The sequence below is a fragment of the Kryptolebias marmoratus genome, linkage group LG11 (genome assembly GCF_001649575.2).
Source record: "Kryptolebias marmoratus isolate JLee-2015 linkage group LG11, ASM164957v2, whole genome shotgun sequence".
In the NCBI taxonomy this organism is placed as follows: domain Eukaryota; kingdom Metazoa; phylum Chordata; class Actinopteri; order Cyprinodontiformes; family Rivulidae; genus Kryptolebias; species Kryptolebias marmoratus.
The window spans coordinates 14,940,783-14,955,607 of NC_051440.1; the positions used below are offsets into that span (position 1 = coordinate 14,940,783).

The window sequence follows — 14,825 nt, forward strand, 5'->3', positions numbered from 1 at the left end:
ATATATATATATATATATATATATATATATATATATATATATACTGCCTTCATTTTAAAAGGTGCACTCCAGTAGGTTAAATTAGAGACATGGAGGTGGGCACAAAGCAAGCTGAGATGGGCAATGCAATAATGTGCACGGTCTAGAATCGGTTTTGCAAGCTGTGCACATAAAAATAAGCCGTGATTTTCAAAAACTGGTCGTGCAAAATGAAGCCGCAGGGTTCATCGGTCACAGTTACTCAGAATTTAGTGAGACTGCAGCTGAAAGTCTATCCGTTTTCTCGAGATACTGAATCAAATTTAAAAAAAAAAAAAAACTCCAATTAGTATCTAACAGTTGAAGCCCAGTGAGACCTTTAGTCTGTTAATTTAGTCAGAATGAACCATTTTGCCAAACTGAGTCATTTAAATGCTATTTCTCTGATTTGAAGTCATTCAAACAGATATCTACAACAGGTAAGATATTATTTGTTCATAACCTTTCCACACAATACAGCTTACAAAAGTAAAATGTTGTTGCTGAGCCATTCATTACATGACAGCTATTGTTTTTATGTAAACACTGATATGTTAATAAGCACAAATTCACATTACCTTACTGAGACGTGAAGTTGCGTTTTTGGCATTAAAGCATATCAAGCAAAACACCACAGAGCCTTTTGTTTTTTAGATTTATATGTTCCTATGAAATTATTCAAATAACGCACACAGGCTATACACACCCCTAACTAGTGCGTGTCTTTAGGAGATGGCGCTCGTTTTGTTTGCGTCCTGCAGACATTAAGATCAGGACAGAGAGGGGTTTTTTTTCTCTCTCTCTCTCTCCCTCTCTCCATCAGACCCAGTTTATTTCGGTCGAGTCTGACGTCAAGCGACAATACGTTTCATTCAACAAGCAAGAAACTAAGTTATTTATAACCCGCCGCATCTTCAGGTTGTGATCCTTGAGTGCGCAGTGAAAGGAATACTCCCCATTGGACTGATGTAGCGCGCCTCCATAACAAAAAGCCACACGGCTCACGCGCTGCGGGGACAGAGACGCACGGCGCGCTGTCACCTAAACTAGGACGCGGCTTGGGAAACCGGGACACTGCAACAAACTTGCGGGGGTTTGAATTCTTTATTTTGTGTGGCTCTTTTTTTAATATACATATATATTTCTTTTAAAACCTCCCCAGTATCATCTCCCTCAGATGACACCGCTGAACATGGATAGTCTCTTCTCTGATCAGGTAGGAAAATAAGCAGGCGAAGTTTTTTTTTTTGTTTTTTTCTTTCCCAACCCGGTGAAACTGCAAAGCTGACGACGGTCAAAGAACTTTATGTCCTTGTCTTTCACTCCGTTTGCCTCTTACGTTTTACACGACAACAATAAAAAAAGAAGGAGGAGGATGTTTAATACTGGCGCACTCATATTTTATATTATAGATTTTAAAAAAAAGATAGAACGAAAATGTACTCGGAACGGATGGACCGAAGCGCGCTCGTGTCGCCAAGTTCATCCAAAATTAGAAGCACGGCGGCGGCTCTCAGTGTGCCAGTGTTTAACGCCACCAGATGTGTGTGCCACTGTTTCAAATTTAGATACAAAACGTGACGTTAACGTCTCAGACACACACTCATCTGATCCAAAATGAGGGAGGTAGGGGTGGGATCAACAAGGCTGGTGTTTTTACGCACGTTTGAGCCTGATTTGGAACAGGAAAAAAAAGGGGTGGAGGTGAAAGATTAGTTATGATTTTCATTTTCAAATATTATCACTTGATTATTTATCAGTTCTGTTTGCGACTTTAACAGGTTGTGTTCATGTTTTTTAGGCTTTTTGTGCTATAATCTTAGGAAAACTACATTTATGCCAACATATAGCTTATTAGAAATCATAGAAAATGTATATTTTCCCCCCAGAGATGAGTAATAATAAGTTATATACATAAGCTTTCATTTGTAGCGGGCTGCCATCTGCTGGTTGTGGGAATTTATCAAAACACTGAACAAACTTAAGTGAGTCTCGAGTCTTAATTACAGGATTGTGTTGTGTGCGCTGAACTAATTCCACAATTTGTTCAAAAGGGCTGCGAGCTGTAAGTTCAATCCTGAGACGATCCGAGACCAGCGGGGCCATGGCAGACATCCTGGAGCTGCGCACGGATGGGAACTCGCTCCTGAAGGCGGTGTGGCTCAGGCGCCTGAGACTCACCAGGCTCCTGCTGGAGGGAGGCGCGTACATCAACGAGAGCAACGAGCGCGGCGAGACGCCCCTCATGGTGGCCTGCATGTCGACGCACACCGACCAGCAAAGCGTGAGCAAGTCGAAGCTCGTCAAGTATCTGCTGGACAACCAGGCCGACCCCAACATACAGGACAAGGCGGGCAGGACAGCTCTGATGCACGCCTGCAACCACAAGGCTGGGCATGAAGTGGTGGATCACCTGCTGAGCAACGGCGCCGATCCCAGTCTGGAAGACCGGAGTGGAGCCTCAGCTCTGGTTTATGCTATCAATGCAGACGATAAGGAGACACTAAAATTACTTTTGGATGCATGTAAAGCTAAAGGAAAGGAGGTAATCATAATTACCACAGACAAGTCGCCATGTGGCACCAAAACTACCAAGCAGTACCTAAATGTTCCTCCGTCTCCGGAGTTGGTGGAGACTTCCTCTGAATACTGCACCTCTCCTTCTGATGTGAATGTTAGTGAGTCTCCAGCTTCTGAGCAAGAGAAACAAAACACAGTCTTCAGTTTCCAGACGAAGCTAAAATCCTCTAGTACAGCTGCGAAGCTCACAAACGGGCCTATATCGCCAACTCGCCGGCCTGTGAACACCAAGCGCGCACGTTTGCCTCAGCTGAAGCGGCTGCAATCAGAGCCCTGGGGGCTGATTGCTCCCTCTGTCCTGGCTGCGGCTGCAGCTGCGGCTGCCACCCATGAGGAGAGTAAGAAAGCCAGCTCTGATGAGGATGTCGTTGCAGGTGTGAACGGTCTCTCTCTGAGTAAGAGGTCAGCTTTGTCCCGACAGAACAGTGTGGACGGGAAGGACAGCCTGTTCCCACTGGTGGGTGACCAGCCCTGCAAAATGACAACCTCGTTATCGGTTCCTCCAACATCTAAACAGTCGTACGAGAGATCCCTTGGCCAGCACCAGCCGCTGGCTCGCCGCAGCACCGTTCCCACGGAGCAGGAGAGCAGCAGCTGCAGCAGCGGACCGGTCAGTCTGAGAGACACGGTGCAGAGGAGACGTCTGGGAAATGATCACTATGACTCAGATTCACAGCTCTATTCAGACTCGGCCATGTTAGACTCTCCTAAGGTCCCGGTGGAGCGGAGGAAACTGAACACTTCTCCACTTGCATTGCTAACCAGTTCCAGAGAGTCTCTTGACAGTAACACGTCCTCTCCCAGCACGGCGCGAAGGCGTGCACCTGGCCTCCTGGAGAGGAGAGGCTCGGGTACACTCCTGTTGGACTACATCTCCCACACCAGACCTGGCATCCTGCCCCCTCTGAACATCAACCCAAACCCTCCCATTCCTGATATTGGGGCTAGTAACAAACCCTCCTCACCTCTGTCCACAGGTATTAAATCTATAGCTCCAGTAGCACCAAACACACCAAAGAGAGGAGGCCTCAAGCCGAAGAAGAAGCTTGTGAGAAGGCATTCTATGCAAGTGGAGCAGATGAAACAGCTTTCGGACTTCGAGGAACCTTGTCATTAGTTAGTTCTAACTATAATTCAGCAAATACTGTGGCAGTACAAATGTATACAACGTTACTAGTCAGGAAGTACATCCATAGGTCCAGCTGTGTGGACACACAGCTGTCTAGATGTTGAATAATGTATAATTTATTACAAAAGACATTAAAACTGAGCAATATAGATAGATTTCTTCCCTTAAAGGGATAGTGCAGCAAATTGATGTGGTGTTATGAACAATCAGTATCTTACCCGTTGTAGATAGGTCTTTGAACGATCTGCAGTTTGGAGAAATAAAGTTTAATTGTGATCGGCGTGCTAAAGGCTAGTCCAAGTGGGGAAAGACAAAGGTGAATTACTGCCACCTTTAAAATAGAATCATAGTTTTACATGGAAATAGTATTTTATAAACCTTGACACTGCTGCCAGTTTCACATTACATGGTTATTCCAGCAATAATATTGTGATTTTTTTTGCTAGAAAAATAAAAATAGCTGTAAATAGAGGATAAAATATGAAACAGAAAGAATCGAAAGAGTGCGTGTGAACGGGTGAATACGAAACATTGTAAAGTGCTTTGCAGAACCTGGAGAGGTTAAAAAGGCGCTATACAAGTAAAGACCGTTTACCATTTATGCTTTTTACAAGTGCAAATAACCAGGTAATTTTACATGAATAACCATGAAATGTGAAACTGTTGGTGATGTTAACAAAGCAGAAACTCATTGTGGTCTTGGACCCGGACGGAATTAAACTCTGTCTCTCCAAACTGAAGTCATTCAAAGAGCTATCTACAACAGGTAAGACAGTAACTGTTCATAACCTTTCCACAAAACCCCACTTCAGAAGATCTGAACTATTCCTTTAAGAGTTATTCCATTTAGATTTTGCAACACGTGTTGTATATCTATTACTTTTTGAATGTAAATGCCAAGATGTGGTACTTTTTCTCCAACCCGTCTGTCTCTCGTGATCATGTGATTCGTAGGAAACATACAGGGTTCATTTGTAGCCAGCAGGCCCCGTGGGTGCACTTTGTGCATATGTAATTAGCACCGTAAATGGACTTTATCTGGGAAAGGCAAAGACGCGATGCACTTGTCTGAGATGTAGCTTTGAGTGGATGGAATGATATTTGACTGTTTGTAGCAATTTTGTACAAAGTGCCTTCGAGAAAAACAAAAAGTGAAAAAAAAAAAAAGGAGCATATAGATATGTTTTATTAGGGCCATTTTAATTCATGTTGATGTAATCAACATGTGTTTCATTTTAACATTGTTTCTCTAACATAAAAGAAAATAAAAGCTAATGATGATTAAACATGATATGACGTATTATGTCTTTATAACCCTAATTCTAACAATGGAAATGCATCATTAACAGCATTAAAAAACTCTCCAAAGGACATAATTCTTGAAGGTTTAGTTCCTATAATAACAATAATAGACAGATAAACCACCAGTCCACTGGTGAAAATTGTCAGTTGAAATGTCATTTTATATTAATGGCAATCCACGGATTGTGTGTCTTGGGAAGAATGGCTTTTGAAAATAAAAAAAGAATCACTAATAATCCATAATATGTTTTAAAAGTAGTTTGTTGTTCGTTCTAAATAAGTGTCTATCACTTACGAAGCGCCGTGTTTTGCTTGTTAGCTCATTTGCGACACCAGAAAGAGCGTCGCCCCATTCTCGGGCTGCCTGGTGGTCCTTTGGTGCCGCAAAAAAACCCAACAATCGTCATCGCCGTCATCGTCACCGTCACTGTGATCGTGTCAGACCGACCATAGCGGCGCTCAGATCCCACAGCCTCTTAGCAGCTTCGTCATCCAGTCCCTGAGGGGCGGCAGTTTTATGGGCGCAGTCGCTGTAATCAGAGCGGAGTTCAGCGTTAAGCGCGCAACTTGACGCGCATGAGTGCACATGCATAAGTTAATCACTCAAAAACAAGTGATGAACACAAACGGCACCCACCGGCTAATTTACGAGGTAACAAAGCAATATTTGTCCAAGATAATGGCGGTTATCAACAGTGGTTCTGGTTTATGAGGTGTTTTATATTTATTAACTGCATTTGTCATGGTAAGCAAGACAGCGTTAGCTGCTCACAGAACAAGATTCAATCAATATTTTTTATTTGTTCACTTCATTATGAAGGTCTTTCAGTTTATTAAATTTATAAATAGCAGAGATTAAAATGTGGTAATGAAGTGTGGAGTCTAGGCATTTTTTAATTTGCAAAGAGCAAGAATAACACTAGAAACATTTTAAATGTCAAACCATTTATGACTTATATTATATTATATTATTGGTAATATACAGCACATACTGATAAAACAATTTCCTTTCTTGTCTTTAAATTGTTCAGTCCTTTTTATTTATATATTAACCCAATAACAAAACAGTTGTATAATATCTGTATAATGTTAAAGAGGTCGCTTATAGTTACTTTCAACCACCTCTGTAATGTCTTTCACCTCTACAGGGTCTTTAAACCCATTTCAGATAATTGCTTCTGTTTTCCAGCCCACAGCTTTGCTCTCATCAACTTAGCAGGGAGCTATTTTCTGCTAAGAAAGCTCTGTCGTACTCATTGTACCTGCAATAAAGAGCCCCAGATAGTTGACAGACAACGTTAGCTACAAGGTAGTGATCATAGAGGAGCTGCTAAAAAGACATAAAAATCCCTCTGGAGTCAGCGGAGAGCCAAACAGAGTTTAAAGGACAGCGAATATTCACCGTGGCAGGGGACACGACTCCAAATGAATGCTAATGTTGCTCTGTGTCTGCTGGGCGACTCTCAGATCAACCGTCTCATAGGTTGGATCAAAAGCGAGGCTCGTTCTGACATCAGGCTGCCGGGAAACAACATAACCGATTCCAAACGAATGAATCTGTGCCTGTGATTTTTTTGCATTTGCTAATGTTTTCAGTGCCACGCTGATCCCACATAAAAAAAATAAAATCACTCCACCGAGTGATGTGCAGCAAAACAAAGAGTAAACAAAGGTTTAAGATTAGATTTCTCGTTCAAATTCTCCCACATTTTATGTGTTAAATTCAGACTAAAGTCTATTCATTTCTTTTTCCTCACCAGTTTTCATATGACTCTTCATAATAACAAACGTAAAAATAAGATGATTAAAGTGTTTTATAAATAAAAAAAACATTGCACTGAAATATTTTATTTACCTATTTAGCACCCAGACTCTTTACTTTCCTGTTTTTAGCTTCTTTGACAGCCTAAAGTATGATACTGTGTTTGATTTAACACAATACAATATTGATACAACATGATGAGACACGATAAGAAACAATATAATATATTTGATTGTCCTCTTGGGAAAATTTGTTTTGGAGTTCTAGTAGATAATCCTTCAAAGCTTTGCCACATCATTTCTTCCCCATTTTTCATGACAGAAATACTCCAACTGTTTCTTTTCTGTGTTTTCTTGAAATGTAAACTTTAGCCTTAGCACTAAGATCCTGAGAGACTCTAAAAAGGTTACAACTCAGGATAGCTTCTTCTTCTTTGCATTCGTCTTTCCTTCTATCCTGTTTAGCCTCTGAACTGCTGTCTCAGAAAAACAACAGACCCCCACAGAAAAATGTTTCCCTTCTTATGTTTTACTGCAGGGAAGCTACTCCTCCAAACTCACAGCTGAGAGTTGTGGCTAAACTGTTCGGATATGGTTTCTTGAGCGTGTAAAGCATTTCATCCCCGATAATTCAGTTTGGCTAAATGGAGAAATCCATGCAGACTGCTGCAAGTTTGCTCATGTCAAATTTCCATGACAGAGAAGGGATAGACAGATTAGCATGAAGACTGAAGACTTTCTTTCAGGTCAAAACACAAATATAAATTTGGGTACAAACTGAACATGGATTTGGGACTTACACTTGTATGACTCCAGCTTTGTTAAAGCTAACAAAAGCAGCTTAGAACTTACATTGTGTTTATTCCACATTATGTGTTTTTTTATTTAATGATGTGATATTTCATCACACACTGCTGCAACATTGGCAATGCTGTCGAGCTCACCTGTAGTAGAGTCCACTCTCATTCTGCAGCGTTTCCTCCACAGCACAGTAGATGGTGGTCTGTGCCCCCTCTGTTGGATTCTTAATAAAGAAAGCAAATGCTTTATACATAGTTCTCTTCCACAGGGGTATGGTGGGCAGAAGGTGTCGGCCAAGCTCAGTGAGAATTACTCCGGGGTGGAGGCTATATGCTGTTACCCCAGTGCCTGGCAATGACAAGATGCAAAACAGGAGGACATCCCTGTATTTAACACAAATCTGAAAGTGAACACAGCAGCGCTCCGTCTTAAGGTGAAACAAATTAGGAGACGACACCTTGCAGCCTGTGGGCCAGCTCTCTTGTAAAGAGGACGTTGGCGAGTTTACTTTGGGCGTAGCTTTTCCAAGGATTGTAGTTTTTCTCCTGATTTATGTCATCAAAATAGATTTGACCTGTGGAAGAGAGGTCCTTATTCACTGGTAAGTGAAGATAAATAAAGAAAAAATAGAAACATCAACATTTTTTATAGTAAAACAAAAGAGAGAAAGGCTGCACCTCGTTCATGAGCCAAACTGGAGACATTAACAATGCGGCTCGGAGTTGATTTCTTTAAAAGATCCAACAGACAGTTTGTTAGAAGAAAGTGGCCCAGGTGGTTCACACCAAACTGCATTTCAAAGCCGTCTTCAGTCTTCCACTGTGGACAGCTCATAACACCTAAAAATGAGGATACCAGAAGGAATTAGCTTGGATATGACACATCACAGCAACATGGGTCCAGAGTCATATCTTTACCTACCTGCATTATTGATGAGAACGTCCAGCCGCTCTTCGTTCGCTAAGACATCCTTGGCAAGCTGGCGCACCGATGTCAGAGATGCCAGGTCCAACTTCTTGACCACCACGTTGTCATTTCCGCTCCTCTTTCTCACATCCTCTGCAGTGTTATTAGCTCTGTCCATGTCTCTGCAGGCCAAAATGACCCTCGCACCTGTAACGCAGCGGCTAAATCTTTAGGTTTTAGAAGGATTTTCTTCCAAAAACACAATATATAAACCCAGATAAAACATCAACCTCTTCTGGCCAGGTCAACAGCAGTTTCCTTTCCAATCCCAGTGTTGGCTCCAGTGATCAGTATGGTCTTTCCGTCCAGTCGGGCTTTGCTGTGACACACACCACCAGCCATCCATTTCTTCAAACCAAAGAGTCCCACACCTGAAAAAATGTCTGCACAGTTACCAAAACGAACCATAATCCCACTCCACCACCCACAATCAGGAAAACTGTACAAAGCTAACTAACCTTTACATCCTAAACTTTGAGTTATTTACCATAAAAAATACATCCTACACCAATCATAGATTATACATAATCACATAGCTAATGAAACTAAAATAAGCATTTTTAAGGTAACCATATATAAGGTTACCATATATAAAATGTGCAGATAATTTACATCTGCATGAATGAAATAACAAGGTTTTTGTAACCCTTGGTTGAACAAAAATTAGCATTTTTGATACACAATTTGTAGCATGGGCATCTTTAATGTAATGATGTAACTTTAATTTCTTTTTTATATTTATTATTTCTTTTTCCGTCTAGGATTTATGCTCGGATTTGATTCCTTCTTCTTGCCTTAAAAGTCTTGCATTATCATTTTTGATGTTCTAGTAAAAACAGCTGGTATCTTTGTACAACAGGAATGCAGGTAAATTGAGATTTTTATTTATTTAAGGCATCTTCTGACTATATATTGTCTAAATTCATGAATCCATTGGAAACCCAACGGTCACATTAATTTATAGTGTTTACAAAAGTTAAAGCAGTTTCTCAAAAATACGTTTAATGTTGGAAATTTAGCTTTGAGAGCTATAAAAACAAAGTTACAAACATAAACAGCGAAACCGTGCATGCAACACTTACTGATAAAATCAGAAAGCATTTAAAGCCTTATCTTAAACTATTCATGATTCAGTAGCTAAGCACTTGATGGTAACTTGTGCTTTAATGTTATAATTATGAAACAACAGTAGAAAACACAAACACGTAAAGTTTATTTCTAGGTACATTACCTGTCAGTGTGACCACACCGATAAGTTTAGGATACATTAAAATAAAAGACCTTGTAGCTGTAATGGTCCACAATGTTTAATTCTCGCTTTCCTCAAACAAATACTGATAAGGTTTTTTGTTTCAGTCCGAGCAGAACCAGGAAACATCTACGAACTGATAACAGGAAGAACTGAGCTCCACACACCGGAAGTCCCGCCCATCAACACACAACAGAGAGATCTGATTGGTTCGTCATTCCTGCACTCTTTAAAATGTTATAGAGTTGATAAAACCAGAATTACCTCCGTGAGGCATGTTATGTTATAAAATCTAACATAACGTCCAAGTAACTTTAAATTAGAAATTGTAAAGCAGGTATTAAACACAGCTATAAACAAAACAAACAAACAAACAAAAAAAACAGTGCATTAATATTGATTTTGACTTCATTTTATATTTCCAGGTTGTTTCTGCTCACAACGATATCTTTCAATATTTTTTTAAATTGATGATTTTATTCTATTTTATTGTATTTTAAATCAGTACCTTTCACGTCTGAATTACCAGTTGTGCATTATGCACATTTATGCACATTGCAAATTCCTGATCTATATTTATCATATGTTTAGGTTTTTTTTTTTTTACAAATATCTTTCTGAGAAACATAAAGTTAGATAACATAAAGTTATAATAAAATAAACATCCCAGAACGTTTTGCTAATTAATCTAATTAGCCCACATTCACAAGTAATTCCACAAATTTCCCAGCAGGGGTCACTGCAGGCTCAACAACATGATGTGTTTTTATTCCATTTGGCTCCAGTGGAGGGAGCGCGTGCCTCTGTTTTTGACTTTAAATAACTTATCAAGATAAGAACTCTTGTTTTTACTCCTAAATATGGTTCCTAAGTTCAAAAGGGTAAATCTAACTCCTTCAAGCACAATTAGATGTGTCTCTGATGTGCTATTTTATAAGCAGGGAGGGGTAGAAAACTGCTGCAAAATGTCCACAACAACAGAACCAGTCTTCGCCTTTAAATCTAAACAAAAACCTGATAAAAGTGGTAGCTGACTCCAAATAAAACATTTATCGAGAGTGAAAGTCCTGCTGTGTGCGTCAGATGAATAAGATATGACCTTCTTTGAACTTTTTAGCTCTATTCTGACATTGTAAGCCTGGATGAGGACTATAAATAAGATCTGACCTTGAGGTTTACACAGTGACTTCTGAGAGCATTTGAAGGAGGGTTTATGTAGACACGGAAACTCGTTAACAGACTAGAACTTGAAGGATTGGTGTGGAAAGGAGAGGAATATGTAGCTACTGCTGACCCCTACCTGACCAAAACTTCCTGCACATTTAAAACTTAACACTTCAGGGGCAATGACCTCATTCACCTTCTCTATATTTTTACAAACAGAAGATGATGATTTTGATAACTTTCAATCATTTTTAAAATTCACTACACTGTCAATATTTACTTAATGTATTTCAGAGGTGACCTGACTGCTGGCTCACCACCAGCTCTGTCATGTGACTGCTCTGCTCACTTCAGTCTTTCTCCCAGTATGGTGAACTTCCTCTGCTAAAATTAGAGGGCCCTCTGCTGAGACTTTGTCATACGGGCCTTTTCCTGTACCCATTGTGCCGACGGTTCAGGAACTTGATGAGCTTTCTCAATGTTTGTGTGCTGATTTCTATTAATTTACTGAGTGGTTTCTTTGATAGAGGAGACAAAGGCAGTGCATGAACTGAAAGGAGTTTCCCGATGCAAGTGTCTCTGAGGTAATAAAAGGGCTTTTTATGAGTCGAAGAGGTCAACGGAGTGAAATAAAAATATAAACGGAGTACAAGAGAACCATAAAATATTCACTAAAGGTGACTGCAGCATGACACAAAACAGAAAAAATTAAGCTTTGGTGCATATTTAAAGTGAAGTAAACCCTAAAGTATTTTTTAAGATAATTCCACAGTTTTCCCCTTTTAAGAGAAAAATGGCATTTAAAATATCTCCACAATTTAAATAAAAGTCTGAGTAAACAGTTTTAATGCAGTTTTTCCAGTGAGGAAACTTAACTCTTTGCCTCAAACTAATCTCAATTTACCAAAAGGTGAATTGACTACAAACTTTTTATAAAGATTCATAAACCATGAGTGTCATCAGCATAACAGTAGAAATGTATATCATGCTTCACCATAACATTATCTAAAGGTAGGATATGAAGAGAGAATTAAAAGGTTGAACACCATAAAGACTTCTTGAATATGTGGAGTAAACACTGTTAATATCTACAAACTGCAAGCTGTCAGTTAATTTACTTACTTAAAGTCCAAAGCCATTAAGTCATTGCAGAAAAATAGTGAAATTAATAGTGTTAAGAGCTGAAATCTAACCACACAAACAAAGACACTGTCAGGCAGGCAGGAGTTGATGTGGTAATACTCATTTTCATATGCTGATTGGCATAAAAAAAGACTTCCATGCGAGTGGCTGCTGTTCCTTTGGTATTTGGCACAGGTCAAACAGAGGCAGCTCAGTTTGTGTGCTCACACACAACAAGCCAAACTGGTGAAATGATTTGAGTGACAACAGTGCTGTTTGTTGGACCGTTCTGCTGCTAATGTCACCTCACGCGTCATATACACACTCCGCTCTGGCTCTGTAACCACCTCGGAGGTCCATCCGCGGCAGATCAACTTTGCCGATGAATCACCGTTGCTAAGCTCTGATGGACAGCAGAGTCTTCAATGAGATAATTTGTCAACCGAGCTGTACCAAAACTTGGACGAATGTTTTTCTGAATGAGATGCTGTTCCAGTTCCGTGCAAGTCTTTGTTTTGTATGTTATAAAACAACCTCTGCACACTAAATAACAGTCTTTAGATTAAATTGAGTTATAGTTTCTTTTTTTAGCATCTTAGATCTTTGCTGTGGTGAACTGTACCAAAGGGTGTCTTACTGTGGTAATATCTTGTTTTAATTGAAGCAGCTGTATTAAGAGCTGATCTGCACCATAATTAGCTTAACAGTCCAGTTCCTCGGTGGGGAATTTGATAATCCTTTTGAGTTGGTTGTGTGTGTTTTGTGTATTTACTATGATTATATTTTAAAAACATGAGCAAAGCTGTTTGTCTGAATATTTTATGACGTGTCAGAGGATATGACAGAAAAATGGGACGTTTAAACAGTTAGATAAGTGGAGACAAAGTTAGTTAAATCACTAATGGTACAGATGGGTTCACAGAAGAAATGAAAATTATTAAAGCGTGTTATTTATTGCATCAGTTGTCATCTTTTAATTTTATTAAACCTTTAAATCTTCTCTAAAAGTAAACAAACAGACAACATGGTTTTTCGTATTTACTCGAGGTCAACTCTGACACTCCCTAGGATAAACGCTTCTCAGAGTAGCACATGTATATGTAGAGCTTTTTTTTCTTTTAAATAAATGTCACAACCAAACAAGGACTTTTTCAGTTGGGCAACATCGTTTTAGAATATGTACCAGGAAGTCAAGCATATTAAGTTTTGAAATAAAATGTTACATGACAAAATTATGGTATTTAAAAACACTCTCAACCCATTAATGAATTCACTCATATTTGCTCTGTACTTTTTGTCTTTATTTATATTTAGTTGTCAGCACTTTGTATAGCATGTTTATACAACCTATTTAAAGACTTTTTAGACTTATAGTCTCCCATAGTGCTTTATATTTTATGTCAAACTCCAATTTGTCATTGTCTTTATTGTACTATATATTGCTGCATGTTAACTTGTAGTTTGTTTTTACCATTATTTATTGATTATCAGCTTAATTATTATCAAATGTGATCTGGTATTCATAGGCTTTTATTACAAAGATACATTTAATCGTCAAAATTCAAGTTATAGACTGGTACATGGTGCACAAGCATGGTGAGAAGTTACCTGCTGAAAATGACAATTGTGATGTTTGTAGAAGCACTAAATTAGAACTCAGAGACCTACTATTTGTTCAGCGCGATCACGCTGCCTGGGAATATGTTTTATTGTCCAACTGAGACGGAGCTCTTTGAAGACTGAAATGTAATTTCGTCAGTGTCATCAGCAGAGTTTTGGCTTGAAAGAGGCAGAGAAAAAAAAGAAGCAAAGCCTGCATTAAAACTCAAAGAGTTCGAAAGCTGGTTACCTGGTAGGGATGTCAAAGGCTCAAAAAAAAAAACCCCCCAAAAAAAACAAGAGCTGATGTTTGATCTGTACATCTGTCTGATATCTCTGCTGAATATTCTTCATATAGATAAAATCCTGAATCAGTGGACTTTTATATTCAGTGCTGGACAAACCATGGGCAGGGTTACCTCCCCAACTCTCTCAGACTGATTTTTTTATTTAGCATTTTCTATTTCTTTGCTGAAACTTTGCTTTTTTGTGATGCCATGCATTGTTTATGGTTGTTCCATTTGGTGACTTTGCTGTTTCAAATCTCAATTTGTTTTGTTTGTTTTTGGAGGAGGGCACTGGGGGATTTTTTATTACACTTCTTATCTGTCTCATTGTGTTTGTTTTTAATCTCCTGTTGCATTTATGGTACAAAATAGATTTTTTTTTTGCTTTTGTGTCTCTAGTACCTTTCAGTGGGAACATTTTGAATCTCTCATTTTACAGGCTTCATTTACCATCTCTTCCTTTCATTTTCTTTTGCATCTCAATTTTAGCAGTTTGTCTCGTTTTCTGATATGCATATTCATGAGAGAAAACCAAGAAAATGGTAACCCAGGTGCATGTGTTTCAATTGAGGGGTGCTGTAATAATGTGTGAATTTGTATGATCCTGAACCCCCATAATGCCACAGTGCATGTTGGCCTATCTGAGTATGGGCATTAAAGGTACTCATTGAAAACCAGTCAGAAGAAAATTCATAAAGAAACAAAATGTGCACAACCTTTTTTTCCTCAAATTGATGATTAATGTGTCCTTGTATAAAAAAGTTTAAGCAAAATTTGTGCATTGCTGCCAAATACTGTGTGCTTTTGTTTACCTACAAAAATAGTCAAAGTGACTGAAAATAGGTAA

The 14,825-nt window shown here is 39.1% G+C and overlaps 2 protein-coding genes across 4 annotated transcripts in view; one reads left to right on the forward strand and one right to left on the reverse strand.

Annotated features, from left to right (window-relative positions):
* LOC108230029 (retinol dehydrogenase 13-like) overlaps window positions 1-9,951 on the reverse strand; it is a 13,230-nt gene extending 3,279 nt beyond the window's left edge. The window contains exons 1-7 of one of the 3 annotated variants that reach the window (XR_005233756.1): window positions 9,789-9,951; window positions 8,788-8,928; window positions 8,513-8,704; window positions 8,269-8,430; window positions 8,049-8,165; window positions 7,735-7,939; window positions 5,325-5,559 (exon numbers count right to left, since the gene is read on the reverse strand). Coding sequence is in view for 2 of the 3 variants with exons in the window: in XM_017405813.3 (XP_017261302.1) it covers window positions 5,454-5,559; window positions 7,735-7,939; window positions 8,049-8,165; window positions 8,269-8,430; window positions 8,513-8,704; window positions 8,788-8,928; window positions 9,789-9,825 (960 nt within the window). In the remaining variant the exon portion in view is untranslated. Of the gene's footprint in view, window positions 1-4,895; window positions 5,560-7,734; window positions 7,940-8,048; window positions 8,166-8,268; window positions 8,431-8,512; window positions 8,719-8,787; window positions 8,929-9,788 lie in introns of those variants that run through there. The other 2 variants (XM_017405813.3, XM_025003689.2) reach the window with 2 other exon arrangements.
* Window positions 1,000-4,829, forward strand: ankrd34c (ankyrin repeat domain 34C). The gene is made up of 2 exons (XM_017405810.3): window positions 1,000-1,234; window positions 2,073-4,829. Exon 2 carries the CDS (start codon window positions 2,123-2,125, stop codon window positions 3,713-3,715), a length of 1,593 nt encoding a protein of 530 aa, XP_017261299.1. The 5' UTR covers window positions 1,000-1,234; window positions 2,073-2,122; the 3' UTR covers window positions 3,716-4,829.
* Window positions 9,952-14,825: the final 4,874 nt, after the last annotated feature.